Source organism: Myotis yumanensis, unplaced genomic scaffold (assembly GCF_028538775.1).
Source record: "Myotis yumanensis isolate MYYU_CA2020_CCGP unplaced genomic scaffold, mMyoYum1.0.hap1 SCAF_12, whole genome shotgun sequence".
Classification (NCBI taxonomy): domain Eukaryota; kingdom Metazoa; phylum Chordata; class Mammalia; order Chiroptera; family Vespertilionidae; genus Myotis; species Myotis yumanensis.
Genome location: NW_027223763.1, coordinates 29,968,855 through 29,991,598, shown reverse-complemented (window position 1 = coordinate 29,991,598; position 22,744 = coordinate 29,968,855). Strand labels below are relative to the sequence as shown.

Below are 22,744 nucleotides of genomic sequence, written 5' to 3'. Positions count from 1 at the left end.
AATACTGCTTAAAAAAAGAAAGAAAGGGTAAGTGGTTTGATATTAAATGAAAACATCATTTAAATAGTTGTGAATACAAACTGGAACAGAGGGGAAAAATATAATCGAAAAAACAAACAAACAAAGAAAAAAAAACACCTCAAATCTGGATCAATTTATGTGATATTAAAGGTCAATATTCACGACCCCTTTATTCTCTCCCTTCCAATGTGTGCTGTAACTATCATGTACATACATCTGTACTGGACCTTGAGAGTTGAAAAGAAAAATGGTATAAAATATGGTACAGGGCTAGTTCAGTTACTTTTTCTTTTTCGAGTTAAATATTTTTTTTTTATCAAAGAATATCTTATGCTGCACCTAGAAACTTAGAGATCAACCCTACCCTGAAGCTAGTATAGTGTACTAAAAAATGTCTGGAATAAAGGAATACCCAAAACAGAGCCAGTCTAGTTGAAAGGGAAAGAAGTTAGGCCTGGAACCAGAATGACTTATTCAGATTAATTTCAACTGTGATCCAAACACAGACTCTCTCCCTTTAATAAAAGCATTATAAAGAGTAATTAATAGCCCTAACCGGCTTGGCTCAGTGGACAGAGCGTCAGCCTGCGGACTCAAGGGTCCCAGGTTCAATTCCGGTCAAGGACATGTACCTTGGTTTCAGGCACATCCCCAGTAGGGAGTGTGCAGGAGGCAGCTGATGGATGTTTCTCTCTCATTGATGTTTCTAACTCTCTATCCCTCTTCCTTCCTCTCTGTAAAAAAATCAATATATTTTTTTAAAAAAAGAGTAATAGTTCACAGGCGAGGGCAATAGTATCAATTGATTATCAGGTCAGACAGAACAAAGATAAGCTAAAAAAAAATGACTTCAGTCATACTTAACACCTGGGAATTTTTTAAGTGAACAATTTAAACCAAGTTTCTTAAAAATCTCAAAACACCAAACTCCTTCCATCTGCTAAAAATACAACAATGACAACAAAAACATGGTAATCACAGACATCTGAACAAGAGCCATGAACAGCCAGCCATAATAAGATAGTTGAAGCTTTCCTCGAATATGCATGCCCCTACCAGAAACCAGAAGAAAGATGGGTCTGATCTGGTACTAAACACTTACATCTTCAGTCCAGTCTTCTGTTGTCCACTCTTCCACAGAATTCTTCCAGGCCCCTGTTGACAACAATCACAGTTTATACCACAAAGTCAAACATTGTCTTATTCCAAATGATTATCTATCGTATACTACACAAGATACATTATATATCTCATTAGCAATTTAGTCTACAATCCAAGTACTATGAGGCTCTTAATCTACTCTCCATAAAATTTATCATGTTTTCCAATGCAATTTAGCTAGGTACTATCCACATAAACTCAAAGCAATGTCTAAAATTGATTCTGCTTTAGTATAGGTGATATCCAGGCAATTCTGCATGAGTAAGAAAGTATGGGCACAACACAAATATACACATTAAACAATGAGATCATCCCTTATAAATAAAATTAAACACAGAACAAAATTCAGTAAAGGCAGGTCTGCCTTGGACCCTTTCAGGTACTGAATTATTATATTTACAGAAGCATCCTTTTCATAAGGTATTAGCTCCGCTGTATGGCTTCCTAAGTGGTCTTCAGCAAAGCTGAACATTAGTCCTGCTCATATAAAGTCTGATGCTATAACTCCTGAAGAGCAGATACAGAGGATATGCTCAAACAGTTCTTAAAGAACAATCATCTATACCAGTGGTCGGCAAACTCATTAGTCAACAGAGCCAATATCAACAGTACAACGATTGAAATTTCTTTTGAGAGCCAAATTTTTTAAACTTAAACTATATAGGTAGGTACATTGTTATTAACTTAATTAGGGTACTCCTAAACTGGCCTTTGCTAAAAACGTCTTCAATCTGATTGAGGTACATTCGCTGAGGTCGACCCCTTCCAACTCTCCCATCCATACTCATCTCGTGCATGAATCTCGAGCGCCTCCCCTGCGCTGCGTATCCCGCGTCCCGCCTGCGCCGCGTCCCCACTTCTTCTAACGCCACTTCTTCAAAATAGACTCACCCAGGCCAAAAACTGACTTCTGCGCATGGGCCACGAAGTTTCAATCGCACTGTATGTGCGCGCCCACACGTGATATTTTGTGGAAGAGCCACACTCAAGGGGCCAAAGAGCCGCATGTGGCTCAAGAGCTGTGGTTTGCCGACCACTGATCTATACAATAACTAAGTGATTTAGAGAAAAGTATTGATATTCAAATATAGAGATCCTGTGTAAATAAGTATAGGCCCACTATTTTAAAGCACACATGCAAACACACCAGAGAAAATGGTTTTAAAAGAAAATATAGCAAAATATTTACTATAACCACTCTCAAGAAGTGGGACTGTGAATGTTTTCAGTCCCTTCAATGGAAAGAAATGAGTATTCGACCTTCCATCAGGTTTGTTTGTAGAAAAGAGAAAAAGAAGAGAAGTAGGAGCACATTCTTGAGAAAAGGGGCAGGTTATTAGATCTAATTCCCTGGGAATCATGTCAGTAACCTAATAATCAACCACCTCATTAAGTAAACTGATGGTGCTACCTAGGAAGAGTCCTTTTTAGAATGCTTTCCACATGATGTCCCTAATTTAAAACAGGTTATAGGGCCTGGCCAGTGTGCTCAGCGGTTGAGTGTCGACCCAGGAAGGGGCGTGCAGGAGGCAGCCGATTGATGATGTTTCTCTCTCATCGATGTTTCTCTCTATCCCTGTCCCTTCCTCCCCCTCTCTAAACATCAATAAAAAGCATATTTAAAAAATAAATAAAACACAAAACTGGTTATGGCAAACAAATGTAGAATCTATGGATTTATGGAGCATGGCTCCTGGTACAGTATCACCTAAGGTATACTACTATGTGGGTATAAAAGATATGTTTCAAACTTGCACATGTGGAGGGTGGTTGGCACCCCTAATCCTTGTGTTGTTCAAGGGTAATAGTAAGGCTAGATATCTGATCCTTTGTATTGGTTCATTTGTCATATCTTTATTTATTTATTTATTTTTTAAAGGCACATTTAATTTAATATCAAAAGTGCAATACAAAAGGCTCAAAATACAATGAAGGAACACATTCCCCCATTAACACCATGACAACGCTCTTTCAACTTGTGCCTGTTGAATGAAATGGGGATTTAATAAATTTCACTACTAAAAAATAACGCAGCGAGTCTCATCACAGCCAATATCCTTATACAATCTAGTCGTGAAATGAATGTTTATAATGCTTCACAGTTTAAACCTGAAGTTTGATACCACACCTTCATGTTTGTACAGTCCTCAGTAAGATTATCTACAGTATTAGCAACCATTCAAAGAACAAACCATTGATTCAAACCACATTGATTTAAGGCTCAATCAAGTAATAGAGAGCCCCACACGAAATGGTTAAATATATGAACTACTTGTACTGATATCTATTAAGTAGTTTCTTATCAAATAAACCCTTGAAATGCAAAATTCACCTCATTTAAGTTTTGATCAAGAAGTTCGATGACAATCATGAAGTCCACAGTCTTATAGGCAAAACTGACATACAGTGTCTCTAAGTCACTATGCTCAAGGTTAAGAGCGATGCATATTCCATTTTTACATTTTACTGGAATTTTACATGTTCAATTCATTATTTTAAATCCCTAGGTTTTCATTCCTCCAAACTGTCTGAAGACACAGTGTGCCACAGACTTAAGACTTCTGTTTCTCCCTCTATTTTCTTCAAACAGAAACATTTCTCAAGTGTCTACATGTCCTAGAAGGGGAAATTTTCGGAGGTGGCCACTTCTTCGGAATAGTCCGACACCATCAGGCCTCTGAAGCAAGGGGGGGGAAGAGAAAAAAGCTGAAACAAAGGTTCATCTGGTCAGTGTTACATTAACCATTACACGCTGGATAGTATAAGAATGTGGCTTTTTTGGCTCAAAAAGTCTGAGTCTTGGTGTGGAAACGAGTACTTGGCTGTCCCACCACAGCTTTCTCGTAGTGGGACTGTCAGGGAAGTCTTGACTGGGGAGTATGATTTGTTTACCTATCAGGCGTAAACTTCCAGGCACTCAGTTCATTTTGGGCTTGTTCCAGTTTGTCTTTAGTCTGTTCCAGTTCACCTTTCATTTTTAGGAAAAACAAGTTGATCGCGGGGTCCACCATTGTTGATCTCAGTTGGGCGACACTGGGCTGCTGGACTTGCTTGAGGTTCTGGATTTGAGTAGTACACTCTTGCATCTCTTGCTCCTTGGTTGCTAGTCGCATTACAAGGATGTTTTCCCTTCGTGCAGACTCTTCTTGTTGTTGCTTTAGTTTTTCTTCCGACTCCCTTAAGCCAGTTACATCATTAGAGTTCAGATCTGTGCACTTGCCCTCCAAAGCTCGCACATATGCTTCATACTGTTTCCATCTTAAAATTAACTCATCTCGTGCCATAACTTTGAAGTCTGTCTCACTCAGTCGAACCTTTTTGGGAAGAGGTTCCTCGTTGGTCATCCTGAATCCTCTCCAGCCGGAGGCCGCGCCGGCGCCGCCCAGTCACATAGGCCGAGGCCGCCCGATCGCGCTCCCGAAGCCCCCCGCACTCCCCTTTATTTGCGGGTCTCGCCGCCACAAAATGGGGCTGAGCCATTTGTCATATCTTTAAATGGTTTCCATAATTTCTCCAGAAATGCCATAAGTATTTATAACATTTCTTTGAATTAAAATATTTTCTTAAACAAAGGTAGAAAGAATAGTGGAAAAAAACACAAAATGAAATTTTAGTCCCTGTTGGAAATGAGTACTGGAATCTTGTCTCTAGGCCCCTGCACAGGCCTCCTTAGCACACTGTACACAAAGCTAAATGAATCTAAGGTTAGCCATTCACCTACCCTTCACTCTTGTCTTCCTTCTACACTGTGACTTTCTTCCAAGTTCTACTACATAATCTCGTCTTTTAATGTATTTCCTTCCAGACTTTTCATCAAGTATATGTATAGTTTTAAAAGCTCACAACTGGACTAATTTCAAAGATGGCCAGTACACAGTCTTCTTAGTGCCACCTCCATCCAACCTACCCTATGGTCATATTGTCAAATTCATCACAGAAGATAGTACTTTAATTTAAAAACTGAGAAATTCTACAAAAAGCTGAAGTTTGATCTAAGGAGTTTTAGAAACACTCTAAGCAAGAAATGGAAAACAATTTCAAAGCCTAAAACTTTCAAGCAATCTAAAATTATAATAGGAAACCATTTATGGTGGAATTTTTCTTAGGACCTCTTCATCATCAATCACCAACAAAACAATACTGGGTTAAAAGCTTACAGATTAAGCATTGTTCTAGGTCAGCGGTCGCTAACCGGTGGTCTGCGGACCACTGGTGGTCCGTGAGGTCCTAAAGGTTGGCGACCGTTGTTCCAAGTACCAAAATCATATCTCACAGGAAAGATAATGAAAAGTTTTATGAGTGATAAAGGTAGCATATTACTGAATAATGATAAATTACATGAATCTGATTAATACACTGAAAATACGTAGTACAAAGATGTTAATGAAAGCTAGACTGGTAAGAGAAAGCTTATGGGGTTAGATGAAGCACAGCAAAAAACCTGAAAGCTAGAAAATATATGACAGACAGATATATAAAGAAGGGACATTCCAGAGGAGAGAAACAATGAGGCATTACAAAAACCTATACATAAAACGTTAACAAACATCCTAAAGTTTAAAACATACCTGCTTTATTAAAAAAGTTCAGTTGTGGTAAAATATTCGTAACATAAAACTTACTATCTTAGTAATTTTTTAAGTGTCTGAAAACTAAAATACAAATTTAGACATGCAGAATAGGGTGAGAACTGAGTATATTTAAAAGGAAGCAGAAGACAACATATGTACATAGTTGTAAGCAGCAGAGCCACATGGTAAAGCGATATGGCAGATAAGAGGAGAAAGCCACATCAGGAGCCAAGAACAAATTGTTGCAGTAACCCACCCTACATACATAAACTATAAAAAATACCAGACCGCAGAAGAATACAGTCAGGTCCCAACCTTATTTTGGAATATTAAAATCTTACAGTAAGAGCTTGGTTCCCATTACAGGCTTATAGACCTATACATCAAACATAACTGAAAATGTGAATGACGCTAATTTATTTTCAGTTTAAGACAATAAATTTGACATGTATGTTTTATGTTCGCTTTAACTTTGATGTTGGTCCTTTGTTAAAAGCACAGATAAGGCAGCCATGTAGGAGAAAGGAAAACAATGATGCAAAAACCTGTGGTGCCTTGAAGGCCAATCTGAAAAACACTTCCATAATCAAAAGCTGATAATTATTTTATCAAGTAGTTGTAAAAATATAGATTATAAATACTTATCTGATAAATTCTATTAGTTAATCCTGATAAAAATGGAAGATACTATAAGCATTTTGTAAAATTCTTAACTAAGAGAAATTTTTAAATAAAATATTCATACCTTTGTGTCCGTAAGAATTTTTGTTTGGCAGATCTTGAGCTACATTTTGAGCATCTGATGCCAGTTCTGCAGATCAATGTAAAATGGAAGGTTTTAACAGATCAAAACAATTAAGGGTCAGCAAATTAAACAGAGAAAAGAAAGCATCAGAACTCGGTATTATACTGTATAACGTACTCCAAGGAGAGGGAAATTTACTGTAATCCATACTGTGACAGGCAACTGTGACTCAAGTATGCATCTTATTAGCCAGATGGCCCTTGAACATTCACTACCCTTTTCTTACTCCTAGGTTCAGCAGGCTCCCTTCCCACTCATCAAAAAAAGCATTCCACACTATGTAAAAGGTACACCGATTTTAGTAAATTTATAAGTAAACATTTTAACTATCCTTCAGACTTTCTATTTTGGTTAAGTGTTGATGTGACTCTAAGGAATGGATTTGATTTTTACACTGTCAAGAGTCATGTTTCACCCTAGCCCATTTTGGCTCAGTGGATAGAGCATCGAACTGAGAACTGAAGGGTCTCGGGTTCAATTCCAGTCAAGGGCATGTACCTTGGTTGCAGGCTCCATCTCTGGCCTTGGTCGGGGCTTGTGCTGGAGGCAACCAATCCAGGTGTTCTCTCTCACATCCATGTTTCGCTTTGTCTCTCGCCCTACCTTCTACTCTCTCTAAACAACAATCATGTTTCTGGGCCCTGGCCAGGTAGCTCAGTTGGTTAGAGCATTGTCCCAATATGCCAAGGTTGTGGGTTCAAGCCCCAGTCAGGGGACATACAAGAATCAATCAATGAATGCATAAATAAGTGGAGAAACAAATTGATGTTTCTCTCTCTCCCCTCTCCTTCCTCTCTCTAAATTTTTTAAAGGAGTCGTTTCTGAACCTATAAGACTGAGGGCTAGACTCTACTGTCTACTCTGTGTTATCAACAAGACAATACCATTCTGTGAGGCCTCTAGAAAAATAGCCAGCACTCCATTGTATTCTGCATCAAACACAATTTGCTTATCCAAATGTTTTTCAGTAAGGAATCTGCTACTCTAAATGAAAATGAAGAGAATGAGCATGAAGAGAGAGAGAAGAAACAAAACAGTAAAAGGAAGAAGGGAGGAATAAGAAAAATAGCAGTTAATCACCTAATTCAACATTATTTAAATACCTGATTTAAAAAGTAGTGACTATGAATAAAAACTCTATAAAATATCAAGTGCAAGTGCATGTTTTTATTCCTCTTCAATAAAAACCTAGGGTGTGGATTGTCAGATTGCATGTTAAATGTAAGCTTTCACACCAGGAATTTATAAGTACAAGTTTTTCTGCCCTCTTCACTAATACTTGGTACTGTAAGTTTCCTTTTAAAGCTCCTTTAATGGATGAATAGTGGTAACCTATTATGGGTTTAATTTGTATTTCCCCAATGACCAATGAAGACGAACGTTTTTGTGTGCTTATTTGCCATTAAGATATTTTCTTTGGGAAACATCTGTTCAAATCTTTCATTCCTTTTTTTTTTTCTAAAATACAGATTTACAAGAAGTTACCTTTCACCCAGCATTCCCAGATATTTACGTCTCACATAATTATAGTACAATAGCCAAAAATTTGGCATAGATACAATGTGTGTATAGTTGTCATTTTTTATGACAAGGTACGTGCCCCTGACAAGAATCCAGCCCAGGACCCTTCAGTCAGTGGACGACACTCTATCCATTGAGCCAAACCAGCTAGGATCAGAATAAGTTCTTAAAATCAAGGAAAGTTAAGTCTTTGAACTTTGCTGTTCTTTTCCAAAATTATTTGGACTATACTCGTTACTATTCTTTTCTGTAAATATTTTAGACTAAAGTTGTCAATTTAATCCAAATATATCTTCTGGGATTTCGATGGAATTTGTATTGAACCCATGCATCTATTTGGAGAGAAATGGCATTTTAATAACACTGAGTCTTCCAATTCATGAACAATGAATATCTCCTTCTTTTTGGGGGGTCTGCTTTGATTTTTCTCATCATGTTTCATAATTTCCAACATACAAACTTCATCATACTTACACCTAAATATTTCATGTTTCTGTACTACTATAAATGGTACTAGGCTCCCCCCACTTTTATTCCAATTTGCAATTGTCCATTACTAGCACAGAAAAACAGTGTCTTTATTTTAGTGGTGTTTATACAACTACATGTATTTCCTGGAATTCACTTATTCCTCTTTAAAAGGGTAAATATTGCCCTAGCTGGTTTGGCACGGTGGATAGAGCATCGGCCTGAGGGCTGAAAGGTCCCAGGTTCGATTCCAGTCAAGGGGACATGCCAGGGTTGCGGACTTGGTCCCCAGTAGGGGCGTGCAGGAGGCAGCCAATCAATGATTCTCTCTCATCACTGATGTTTCTCTCTCTCGCTCCCTCTCCCTTCCTCTCTGAAATCAATAAAGATATATTAAAAATAATAATAAATAAAAGGGTAAATATATAAAGAATACATCTCCAGCCGAACCGGTTTGGCTCAGTGGATAGAGTGTCGGCCTGCGGACTCGGGGGTCCCAGGTTCGATTCCGGTCAAGGGCATGTACCTTGGTTGCGGGCACATCCCCAGTGGGGAGTGTGCAGGAGGCAGCTGATCAATGTTTCTCTCTCATCGATGTTTCTGACTCTCTGTCCTTCTTCCTTCTTCTCTGTAAAAAATCAATAATTTAAAAAAGAAAAGAAAAAAAAAGAATGCATCTCCATAAACCTCACTTCTTAAAATAGTGAGGTCAATTTTCTTCGTTCTTTTTTTAAAATTGATTTGAGAGAAAGAGAGAGAAAGAGAGGAGGAAAGAGAGAGAAAGAGGAAGAGAAACACTGATGTAAGAAACATTGATCAGTGCCTCTCATACACGCCCTGCCCAGGGAAGGAACCTGCAACTCCTTCTGTGCCCTGAACGGAATCGGACCTATCACCTTTTGGTAAATGCAACAATGTTCCAACCAAGTGGCTACACCAGTCAGGGCTGCTGGTTTTGTTTTGTTTTTTAATCCTTACCCGAGACTATGTTTTTATTGATTTAAAGAGAGGGGACGGAAGAGATAGAGAAACATTGATGTGAGAGAGAAACATCAATCAGTTGCCTCTCCTACCAGCCCTGAATTGGGGATAAAACCCACAACCTAGGGTATGTGCCCTAATCGGTAATCGAACCCAAAACTTTTTGGTGAATGGGAGGATGTTTCAACCAACTGAGCCACATAGACCATGGGCAGTGGGGACAATTCTCATGTGGTGGACTTCCATGGATCAGTAAGTCCATAGAGTGAGTCAACAAAAACTAAGCTTCACAGTCGTGAGACTTGAAATATCTAAAAATGATAAATCCTTCTATTTAAGTTTTCTTGAATCTCTCAATTTTATATTTTAGTATAAGTTTATGTATTTTTTAAAAATATATTTTATTGATTTTTTACAGAGAGGAAGGGAGAGGGATAGAGAGTTAGAAACATCGATCAGCTGCCTCCTGCACACTCCCTGCTAGGGATGTGCCCGCAACCCAGGTACATGCCCTTGATCGGAAACGAACCTGGGACCCTTCAGTCCGCAGGCCAACGCTCTATCCACTGAGCCAAACCGGTTAGGGCGAGTTTATGTATTTTATGTTTGCATAGGTAGAAGACTTACCATCTTGCATATCATTAGACTGCTTCATAGTCATTTGTTGTTTTTTGAGGCTATCAATTTTTTTCCATTTTCTCTTTGTTAATGGTTTAAAGAAATAGAAAGTACCATATGATTTCACTCATATGCGGAATCTAATGACCAAAATGAACTATCAAGCAAAATAGAGACCTATAGACAGAGCAGGCTGACAGCTGTGGGGATAGGGGCAGTTAGGGGACTGGAGGTAGGTGGGTAGAGGGATTTCGAAAAAAATAAAAAAGAGACAGAGAAATAAATTCATGGGTACAGACAACAGTGTGGGGATTACGGAGAGGGGGAAAGAGTTGTAGAAGGGTATAAGGGGGATAAATGGTGATGGAAGGAGACTTGACTCAGGGTGATGATGTATACAGATGATGTGTTGTGGAATTGTGCATCTGAAACCTGTATAATTTTAACTAATGTCATCGCAATAAATTCAGTAAAAAAGAAAAATATATGTTTACTGAACTTTTATCCAACACCTTTTAAAACCCCTTTACTAATTTCAATCATTTCTCTGTAGATTCTTTTATAACATCATCAGAAATGACACATTTTTTCCTCCCTTTCTACCCCTCTGACTTTGCTTCTTTATTCCTTACTGCAATGGTTAAAACCTCTGGTACACTAGTGAATAGAAATAGTGAGAGTAATAAGCTTCTTTATCTTGTTCCAGAGGAAAAACAATCAACACATCACCATTAACTGCAATGTTTACAGTAAGTGTTGTAGATGTCCTTTGATTAAGAAACTATCCTTGTATTCCAGATTTGCCTGGCTTTTAAAAAAACCAAAACAGTATGGATGTTAGATTTTGTCAAATGCTTTCCTTATTGAAAGTATGTGAATTTTCTCCTTTATTCTATACAGGAATTCACAGAACTCATTTTTGTTATTGAGATTTAATTTAGACAGCATAAAATCCTCCCTTTTAAAGTACACAATTGAATAGTTTTATTATATTCAGAAGTTGTGCAACCATCACTACGATCTATTCCAGAATATTTTCATCACTCCAAAAAATAATCTTTAATTCATTAGTAGCTAGTACCTATCTTCCCCCAAGGTTCCCAATCTACTTTTTGTCGCTATGTATTTGTCTAATCTGGGCACTTCTCATAAATGAAATCATACAATATAAAATATATGGTCCTTTACAACTGGCTTCCTTCATTCAGCATGATGTTTCAAGGTTCATCCATGCTGCAGCACGTATCAGTACTTCATTCTTTTTTGAAAAAACTATATTTTTATTGATTTCAGAGTAAAAGAGAGAGATATAAACATCAGTGATGATAGAGAATCACTGATTGGCTGCCTCCTGCATGCCCCCTACTGGGGATTGAGCCTGCAACCCGGGCATGTGCCCTTGACCGGAATTGAACCCGGGACCCTTCAGTCTGCAGGCCGGTGCTCTATCCACTGAGCCAAACCGGCTAGTGCAGCACTTCATTTTATTTATTTATTTATTTATTTATTTATATTTTTATTGATTTCAGAGAGGAAGGGGGGGGGGGGGGGACAGAAACATCAATGGTGAGAGAAAATCGACTGGCTGCCTCCTACATGCCCCACACTAGGGATGGAGCCTATAACCCAAGCATGTGCCCTGCCAGGGAATTAAACCCTAATCTCCTGGTACATAGGTTGGCACTCAACCACTGGACCACACCAGCCAGGCAGTAATTCATTCTTTTTTTTTTTTTTAAGGGAAAATGAATATTCCATTGTAGAGATGACAGACATTATTCTTATCTATTCATCAACTGAAAGACATTTGGTTTCCACTTTTTAGCTATTATGAGTTATGCTTCTAAGAACATTTGTATGAACCTAAGTCTCCTATTATCTTGAATATATATCTAAGTTTATTGGTATTTAAATGTTAAATATGAACACCAGGTATAAATTTAACATGGCTGTGATGTGTACTATCTTTTTTCTATTACTGCATTCTGTTCTCCAGTATTTTGGCTTAAGACTTTATAACTAGGGGAGAGAAGATGGTGGCCAAAATGGCACAGCTTTTTTGCACCTCCTCCCAGGGCCAGACTGGAAATTAAACTAAATTAGGGAACATTCACCTGGAATTACCAACTGAGGTCCAGCTGAGGAGAAGATTTATATTAAGCAAGGACAGAAAACCCTGGACACTGGTAGAAAGGGCAAGGCCGAGAGAGGGGCTGACCCAGCCTCCATGGGTGGCAGGCCGAAAGTGAGGAGGCACCTCCTGGCCTCAGCAGGGTTATTTCCCTGTGAAGGTGGAGGCCTGGAACCCAGCCTGGGCTCCACAGTCTGGAACACCAGAGGTAAGACCAGTGGCATTTTTATACACCAATAATGAACTCTCAGAAAGAGAAACTAAAAAAAAAGTCCCATTTACCATTGTAACAAAAAAATTAACATACGTAGGAATAAACTTAACCAAGGAGGTAAAAGACTTATACTCAGAAAATTACAGAACATTGAAAAAAAAAAAGAGATAGAGGAAGGTATAAACAAGTGGAAGAATATATTGTGTTCACTGATTGGCAGAATTAATATCATTAAAATGCCCATACTACCCAAAGCAATCTATAGACTCAATGCAATCCCTATCAAAATACCACTGGCATATTCCACAGATCTAGAACAAACACTCCAAAAAAATTATATGGAACCAAAAAAGACCCCGAATAACTGCAGTAATCCTGATAAAGAAAAACAAAGTTGGGAGAATCACAATACCAGATTTCAAGTTATATTACAAAGCCAGCGTAATCAAAACAGCCTGGTATGGCACAAGAACAGGCATTTAGATCAATGGAACAGAACAGAGAAACCAGAAATTGACCTAAACTATTATGCTCCATTAATATTTGACAAAGGAGGCTTGAGCATACAATGGAGTCAAGACACTCTCTTCAATAAATGGTGTTGGGGAAATTTGACAGATACATGCAAAAAAATGAAACTAGACCACCAACTTACACCATACATAAGAATAAACTCAAAATAGATAAAAGACTTAAATGTTAAGTTGTAAATCCATAAAAATCCTAGAAGAACACATAAGCAGCAAAATATCAGACATCCCACAGAGCAGAATTTTCACCAATACATTGCCTAGGGAAAGAGAAACAAAGGAGAAAATAAACAAATGGGGCTACATCACAATAAAAAGCTTTGAAGATATGGAGAAAAGAACCCTAGTACACTGCTGGTGAGAATGCAGACTGGTACAGCCATTATGAAAAACAGTATGGAATTTCCTCAAAAAATTAAATATGGAACTGCCATTTGACCCAGTAATCCCACTTCTAGAAATATATCCTAAGACAGTAGTCACCGAACAGTGGGAGGGGTAAGGGCAGAGGGTGGGGTGGAAACTGGGTAGAGGAGAGCTATGGGAGGAAAAAAGAGGAACAACTGTAATAATCTGAACAATAAAGATTTAATTAAAAAAAAAAAAGCTGTGGCACATTTATACCATGGAATACTAGTACTATACAGCAGTAAAAAAGAATTTGACCCAGTTATCCCAGCTCTAGGAATATATCCTAAGAAGCCAGAATCACCAATCAGAAAGAATATATGCACCTCTATGTTCATAGCAGCATTATTCTGAATAGCAAAGATCTGGAAACAGCCCAAATGCCCATCAGTAGATGAATGAATTTAAAAACTGTGGTACATTTACACAATAGATACTATGCAGCTGTAAAAAGAAACTCTTACCATTTGCAACAGCATGGAGAGACCTGGAAAGTATTATGCTAAGTGAAATAAGCCAGTCAAAGAAAGATAAGTATCACATGATCTCACTTATATGAGGAATCTAATGAACAAAACAAACTGATGAACAGCGGTGTAACTCAGTGGTTGAGTGTCGACTTATGAACCAGGAGGTCAAGATTCGATTCCCAGTCAGGGCATATGCCCGGGTTGCAGGCTCAGTCCCCAGTGTGGGATGTGCAGAAGGCAGCCGATCAATGATCCTCTCTCATCATTGACGTTTCTATCTCTCCCTCTCCCTTCCTCTCTGAAATCAATAAAAATATATATTAAAAAAAAAAAAAAAAAAGATCAAGAGGCATTGAAGCATGCAACAGACTGACATATTTCAGAGGAAAGGGGGGTGGAGGTGGGAACAGATTAACCAATGAACTTATATGCTTATATGCATAGCCTATGGACAGACAATAGTGTGGGGAAGGCCTGGGGAGGGGATGAGAGCAGGGTGGAGGGAGTCAATGGGGGAAATAAGTGGGGACATCTGTAATGCTTTCAACAATAAATTAAATTAAAAAGAAAAGAGCCCCTCAAAAAGACTTTATATCTGTGTTGAAGAGTGAGATCATTGTGTAATTTCAAATGTTAACACAAAATGTATTGACATAAAGTGTCTTCCTATGATCTTTTAACAACTATAATAATTATAAATAATATCAATATTCCTCCTCATTCCTAGAATCAATTATTTATGCTTCTCCTTCCCCTGAACAATCTCAAATAAATTTATCAATTCTACTAGTCTTTTCAAATTACCATTTATAACTTTTGTTGGTCATCTCTACAGTATCTTTGATTTCTAGTTCATGATTGTGCATGTGATGCATAGTCTTATTTCCTGACCAGGGTTGATGCTATATAGAGGTGTCAAATTATGTCTTCATTTTTTTTAAAAATCCTCACCTAAGGACATACTTGGAGGGAGAGAGGGAGAAAGAAACATCGATAGGTTGCCTTCTGTATGTTCCCCAACTGGGGATTAAACCTGCAACCCAGCCCTGGCTGGTGTCGCTCAGTAGATGGAGTGTCAGCCTACTCACCGAAGGGTCTCAGGTTCAATTCCTGATCATGAGCACATACCTGGATTGCATGTTCGATCCTGGGTGCATGCAGGAGGCACCAATCTATGTTTCTTTCTCACATCAATGTATCTCTCTCTCTCTCTCTCTCCCCCTTCCTCTCCCTTCCACTCTCTCTCAAAATCAATGGAAAAAATATGCTTTGGTTAGAATTAACACAACAATAACAAAAAAACCCGCAACCTAGGCCTGTGCCCTGACCAGGACTCAAATCGGCAACCGTTGGGTGCACTGGGTGACGCTCAACCAATTGAGCCACTCCAGCGGGACTCAAATTGTATCTTTATAAATACAATCACAATAGTTCTTATCATGAACAAATCCTCCAAAAAGCTCTATTAAATAAACATGCCCAATCAACAAATATCTACCCATAAATTTTAGAAAAGAAATAATCCAAAAACAGAAGGATACAGAAAAAAAACCTGCAAAAGCAATTGTTGCTCCAAACCCATCTATCATCTACCACTTTATCTGGCCAAATTTTACTGTCCACCATTAGCAATGGTATTTTCAGTAATAAGTCTTCTCCTAAGAAATTCTATAAATCCCTGACACACTGGTGGGGGGTTGATAGGGGGCTGGGGAAGAAACTAGACTTATCAGGGAGATCACTTCATAAGTTATATAAATGCCTAACTACTATGCTGTACACCTAAAACTAATATAATATTGAATGTTGACTATAATTTTTAAAAATTTTTAATAAAAAGAAATCCATGCCCTGACAGGTTTGGCTCAGTGGATAGAGCGTCGGCCTGCGGACTGAAAGGTCCCAGGTTCGATTCCAGTCAAGGGCATGTACCTTGGTTGTGGGCACATCCCCAGTAGGAGATGTGCAGGAGGCAGCTGATCAGTGTTTCTCTCTCATCGATGTTTCTAACTCTCTATCCCTCTCCCTTCCTCTCTGTAAAAAATCAATAAAATATATTTTTTTAAGAAAATAAATAAATAAAATAAAAAGAAATCCATGACGTGCTGAGACTTGAGTGTGGATCTGTGCTGACTCACATAGCCTGATTACAACCTATTCCTCAGAGTGCAGAAAGGAAACAAAAGCAAATGTCTTGTCATCAGTGAGATTTATAAGTGAGAGTCTTTGGAAATGTAAGGACAAGCTAGTAGTCTCAGGGGTAGGACAGCAGGCTTTTTCGTTATTCCTCATCAGCACTCTGATGTCATCTTTATATGCATGCTAACCCAAACTTTAAAAATACATCTCTGATAAGAATGGACACTTACCACTTCCCTCATCTGCACCATTCTGAGCAGCTTCCCAAACTACTGGTTTTGTCCCACACCCATCTATAGATGGAGAATCTGAATAGTCTGCGGGATTAAATGTCCTGGGTTTGAAATAAAGAATAAAGGTAATGAAGCAATCACCAAAGTCACAAAATTAACTGTACATCATCTTCGCAAACGAAGCCCTTTCCCTTCTAAGAGATGCTATGAAACTTCGCCCTCCTTCTCCTATTTAACTATAGCTCATTCCTCTTGACATTAGGATTCAGATTTTCTGAAAAGCAGAGTTGCCTAGGGATCTTCCATACACTCTTATAAGATACCCCTATTTCCCTAAGTTGCTGTCCTCTGCATCCTAAAGCAGGTGTGGAGGCATAATCATTCTAGGCAGCATGAGGGCTCTATGGAAAGCCCCCTGAAAACTAACCCCGGACTTTAAACAGGCAACAAGTCTTTTCTTCCCAAGTCAGAATCCAAGTTTGACTTTGATCCTTTTGCAGCAGTTGTATATGATCCTTTTTGTATAGAAACATTTGATAAAAAATGTTTTTAAAAAGAAACAAAAGTGTTTTGTTCAGTACCTCTTTTTTGTTGTTGTTGTTCATTAAAATCCTAAACACCCATGACTCAGAGGTCTAGTAACTAGAGCCAAATTAAATACAATCTCTAAAATCTTCACAACAGATTTTTTTCCCCCAGCTTAATTGCAGTATCAACTTTTTAAAAAAATCACGAAGGAATAAGTTTGAAAGTACACAGTAAAATCCACAAGACAGTTTAAAGCTACTGTGCTGGGCATAGGTGTTTAAGTGTTTTCATCCTTCCTTTGTCTACAGGGAGCTGAGGAAGAAAAAAGATGGCAAGAGGTACCACCTGAAGAAGTGACCCCAAACAGTGCTGCCCTGAAGCTATGGAGAGAAAAAGGGTTTTTCCTGGAACCAATTCCCTTCCTTTCTTGATTATAATCTGCATCTGGATTCTGTAAAATGCTTTAAAACCTTTTTTCTTTCTTTTTATTTTATTTTTTTTCTAAAAATCAAGGGGGAGCTAAAGTTTTAGAAGCAGGAAAAAGTAAAAGAACAATAAGAAATCATGAAAAAACTACTGATTATACCATTTATTTACTAACAGTATGATCACCATTACAATTCAGGAAAAATTATTACTTTTACATAAATAAACATCGCATTTACTTACCATTCAAAGACAATTGCTGGCTTTACCAACATAACCATTATGCAGTGGTTTACAGCTAGGGGTGATTGTGCACCTCCCTCCCAGGGAGCATGTGGCAATGTCTGGAGACATTTTTGAATATCATAACTTGAGAAGGAGTGCTACAGGCATCTAGTAGGGAAAGGCCAGGAATGTTGCTAAACATCCTACATTGTAAAAGACACCCAACCACCTCAACAAACTATTATCCAATCCAAAATGTCAACAGAGTCAAGGCTAGAAACTGCTCTAAGGTCCAATGCAATACCATTTTATTTGTACTATTTTACTTTTTTACTACTTTCTCTTAAGTATAAAAAACACCTGACTTATCAGAATAAACTGGGCATAGAGAAAGAAAACCCTTAAAATAACAACTAGAGAACCACAAAAATAGGATGGCTACACTTACCCCATGCCTTGGGTTGAGAATCTTCCTGCCCCTCTCCCTCTGCCACGTCCAAATCCTTTAAAAAAATTATAGTGTAAAATAATACTTATGTCCTACACAATTGCAATTTGACCAACTTCATCCTATTATGCACCTACTCAATATTGTCACTGTTCCTAACAGCACCATCATTCCCTCTGGTGCACCCAATCTGCTGGTCTCTACTGACACAACTACCTACAAAGTTATTGATTTCAAAGGATAGAAAAAATTTTATCTGCTTGTATACTATTTGTGATATGTAGCAGCTTAATATGGGCAGGCTATATTAAAAAATATTCTGGGTCTTTTAAAACCACCTAGTGCAGCCCTAGCTGGTTTGGCTCAGTGAATAGCATCGGCCTATGGACCAAAGGGTACCAAGTTCGATTCCGGTCAGGGGCATATACCTCAGTTTCAGGCTCCTCCCCATCCAGGGCCCTGTTAGGGTTCAAGCAGGAGGCAACCAATCAATGTGCTTCTCTCACATAGACGTTTCTCTCTGTCTTTCCCTCTCTCTTCCACTCTCTCTAGAAATCAATGGAAAAATATCCTTGGATGAGGATTAAAAAAAAAAAACTATAACAAAAGAAATAATTAACCCCTTTATGTAAAAAATAGATGTCAATGTATCTATGCTTTGTATTAATCTTCCAAATGCTGTCAACTGTTTTTAAGTAAACAAATAAATAAAATAAAACCACCTAGTGCAAACAAAATGACATTTTAAAGCCTCTACTATAAAATGAAATGAGAAGCAAAGAAGAAACTGCTAAGTAAGCTGAAGGTACTGTAAACACAATTTTTAATACTAGGACTTTAACCAATAACCAAAGTGCCAGCAAGCAAGACAGCTAGCAAGAAGAAGAAGTTTCATTCCACAACTCTGCAGTCTTTCTTGATCAAAATCCTAAACTGTGGATTAAAGACCTAAAGAGCTAAAACTCTAAGAAGAAAATATAACTTCAGAGCATTGAGTTAATGATTTCTTGGGTATGACACCAAGGCATAGGCAAGGAAGAAAAAAATACTTTAGATTTGTGCATCAAATTCACTATCAACAAAAAATAAATACATATTTGAAAGACAATATCAATAGAGTACAAAAGCAACCTGTAGAATATCTGCACATCATATATTTGAAAAGGAGTAATATCGAGAATATATGAAGAACATCTATAATTCAACAACAAAATGAACAACCCAATTCAAAAATGGGCAAAGAACTTGAATATTTCTCCAGAGAAGATATACCAATGGTCAAAAGGCATATGAACAGATTCGCAACATCACTAATCATCGTAGGGAAACCTGATAACAGAGAGAAAAAGAATAAAATATAATAAGAGTTTGCAAGGATATAGAGAAATTGAAACTCTTGCGCACTGTTTGGTAAGGAATAGAAAATGGTGCAGTCACTATGGAAAACAGTATGGCAGTTCCCTCAAAATTTAAAAATAGAATTACCACATGGTCCTGCAATTCCACATGTGGCTATATACCCAAGAGAATTTGAAAGTAGGGTTTTAACAAGATAGTTGAACACCAAAAGGCAAAAGCAACCAAAGGGTCCATCAGTAGATAAATGGATAAGCAAAATGTGGTATGTACATAAAGTGGAATTATTATTCAACTTTAAAAAGAAGGAAATTGTGACACATGTTACCACATAGATGAACCTTGAGGACACTGAGCTAAGTGAAACAGGCCAGTTAGAAAAGGACAAATATTTTGATTCTACGTATATGAGGACATAAGAATAGTCAAATTCAGAGAAAGGTGGTTGCCAGGAGCCATATTAGCTATGTTAATATAACTAAAAAGTATATTAAACATGTATAGTTAACTTATCCAAAAGTTCAAATTAAACTATTAAAAAATATGGTCTTGACAAAAATCTACCCTATTCCCAGAGATGGAAAAACAGAGGGAAATGCCCTAAAAAGTGGAAGAAACCTAATAATGCATACCATCAGTTACTGTCTATTATAACACCGTCAAAGAGCAGAGGTTAAAAAAAGAAAAAACACCTTGCCATATATCCATACAATGAAATGTTAATTAGCCATATAAAGGAATGAAATACTGATACATGCTACAACATTGATGAACCTTTAAAACATTAAGCTACGTGAAAGAAGCCAGTCAGAAAAAACCCCACAAGATTCTATTTACATGTTATGTTCAGGATAGGCAATTCTGTACAGAAATAAAGTTGATTACTGGTTGTTTACTGTTGGGATGGGATGAGGAAGGTAGAGGAACTGGGAATTGATAAAAGGTACAAAGTTTCTTTGGGAGGTGATAAAAATATTCTTAAATTGGGTATAGTGAAGTTACACAATTTTATGAATATACTAAAAATCATTGAATTGTATAATTTACATGGGTGAATTGCATGGTATATAAATTATATCTCAAGAATATTCTATTTTTCGCTATAGTGAACACTATTACCAAGGAAGAAAGCAAAAGAAAAAACACAATTGCTTTTGATAAGTGGGTTCATGTGCACCCATAACAAAAGAGAATTCATTTCAATGGCATGCAGGCGGCAAATTGCACTAACAATGGTGACTAGTAAATATTAGCAAAATTGTAAAAAGAGATTCTGCTAAGAAATCATTAAATGATATCTAAAATACTTAAGCCAGAAAGCAAGCTGTGCCTAAAAGAGGAGAAAGGATTTTATAAAAGAAATATGTACCTAAGGTGAAAAAAATTTTAAGTCCTACAAATCTCCTGAAAGAATCAGTATCAACTACATGGATATGGTTAATACTTGCACCCAAGTATTAACTATAAACAAGCCAAATGTCTTATGTAGATTTTTTTAAAAATCAAATCCTAATTTTAATAAGATAACAAAACTGTCCTTTTCTATTCCACTGACTAATGATGCTACCAGTAAGACTGTTTGGTGTGTATATACCATTTCCCTACACTGCTATCTGGTACAAATAGCTATTTTCACCTAATAGCTCAGAATAAAGTCCCAGGGTCTTTTAATAGAGAAAAACAAGATTTAAAAAGAGCATCTTAGCCTGGCCGGCGTGGCTAAGTGGTTGAGCATAGACCCATGAACCAGGAGGTCACGATTTGATTCACGTTCAGGGCACTTGCCTGGGCTGCAGGCTCGTTCCCCAGTAGGGGGCATGCAGGAAGCAGCCAATTGATGATTATCTCATCACTGATATTTCTTGTTTTAAAAAAACACAAACTTAATTTGGATATTTTTATTGATTTTTTTAGAGAGGAAGAGAGAGGGATAGAGCATTAGAAACATCACACCAATCAGCTGCCTCCTGCATGCCCCCAACTGGGGATAGAGCCTGCAACCAAGGTATATGCCCTTGACCAAAATTGAACCTGGGACCCTTCAGTCCACAGGCAGACACTCTATCCACTGAGCCAAACTGGTTAGGGCTCATCATTAATGTTTCTACCTTTCTTACTCTCCCTTCCTCTCACTGAAATCAATAAAAACATATTAAAATAATCATAATAAATTAATTAAAAAGATCATCTTAAAAAATGAACCAATGTAATTATAAATGCTACACCTTTTCTCCTAATTTTCTCTAGGGATTCTGTACTATATCTATGTTAAATGGCTGCTCAAGATTTTAGTTGTTTAATGTATTTTTGTTGTTAATTCTCACCTAAGGATATTTTTTCCCCATTGATTTTTTTTTTAAGAGAATGGAAGGGAGGGGGAGAGAAAAACATCCACGTGAGAGAATCAAGTCTGCAACTGAGGCACATGCCCTTGACTGGAATCGAACCCGAGACCCTTCACTCTGTGGGTCAACACTCTAGCCAAACTGGCTAGAGCTGTTTAACATCTTTTATACCGAAAGCTAGTATAGGAAAGCTGCTCATTTCTCTTGAAAAAAATCAAAACTCAGAGAATAGTCAACCACCTCTAGTGGAGGCAGACCCTAGCTGCAGACATGCCCTCTGGTGCCGAACAGTAACAGCAACTAGAACGTAAAGAGAAGCAAGAAAGGAGAATGTCCCTCATCCAAGAAGGTAGAAAGCAATTCCCTCCCCTTGTCCCCAGAAGACTGTAAAAAGGGCTTTGATAATAGCCAAATGTGCCAGAAAGTACATGAATTTGAACTCATCACTACACACTCTGGCCTATAACTAGTTCTAAGTTCTTTGTATTGACAAAAGATCCCAAGCCTTGGCTGAGTAGCTCTGTTGGCTAGAGTGTTGTCCCGATATGCCAAGGTTGCAGTTTCGATCCCTGGTCAGGGTACATGTAAGAAGCAATCAATTAATGCACAAATAAATGAAACAACAAAATAAATGTTTCTCTCCCACCCCCACTTCCTCTTTCTTTCTGTCACTCAAATAAATTTAAAAAAATTTTTAAGTTCCCCAATATTCAGGGTTGGTTCAATGATTAATATGGTTGCTATGAGTTGTCCCCATGCCCAGAGACCTGTTCGACCCACTACAAAGCAGGGCATCCCTCGGGCTTGTGTAGCTTAGAGACCTGGGAGTCAGGCAAACTGTGCCTATCTGTCCCTGAGTCGGGGTATTATATTCTCAGAGAAATAGGAATACACTTTCCCCAATCCTCAAGCAGCTTAAATTAGACAAATGACAGCAGCAAAACACCCCTGGAATTCAGTGAGGAAGAAAACTTAGAATCCACCCTTACATCCCATATATTAGCTTTAACTTAGCAAAGAAGTCTGATTATAAATGTGTCAAAATAATTGTTTCAGGAAATTCACAAGTTATACTACTAGTGAATGAAAGTCTGATAAAAAAAAAAAGTCTCCAAGTACTGCCCACCAAAAAATACAAGTGGGGC

At 37.8% G+C, this 22,744-nt stretch overlaps 2 protein-coding genes across 7 annotated transcripts in view; both read right to left on the bottom strand.

Moving 5' to 3' along the window:
- The window catches only part of UBAP2 (ubiquitin associated protein 2), a 101,207-nt gene that overhangs the window by 27,063 nt on the left and 51,400 nt on the right, over positions 1-22,744 (bottom strand). For 3 of the 6 annotated variants that reach the window (XM_070431339.1, XM_070431341.1, XM_070431342.1), the window contains 4 exons: positions 17,899-17,953; positions 16,269-16,372; positions 6,499-6,564; positions 1,124-1,176 (listed from right to left, as the gene is read on the bottom strand). In XM_070431339.1, coding sequence (XP_070287440.1) covers positions 1,124-1,176; positions 6,499-6,564; positions 16,269-16,372; positions 17,899-17,953 — 278 coding nt within the window. The remainder of the gene's footprint in view (positions 1-1,123; positions 1,177-6,498; positions 6,565-16,268; positions 16,373-17,898; positions 17,954-22,744) is intronic. The other 3 variants (XM_070431343.1, XM_070431344.1, XM_070431345.1) reach the window with 2 other exon arrangements.
- LOC139021109 (pre-mRNA-splicing regulator WTAP-like) lies at positions 1,124-5,163 on the bottom strand. Its single transcript, XM_070431349.1, has 3 exons — positions 4,075-5,163; positions 3,515-3,859; positions 1,124-1,176 (listed from the first exon to the last, which is right to left on the bottom strand). The coding sequence occupies exons 1-2, from the start codon at positions 4,524-4,526 to the stop codon at positions 3,799-3,801; spliced, it is 513 nt and encodes a 170-aa protein (XP_070287450.1). The 5' UTR covers positions 4,527-5,163; the 3' UTR covers positions 1,124-1,176; positions 3,515-3,798.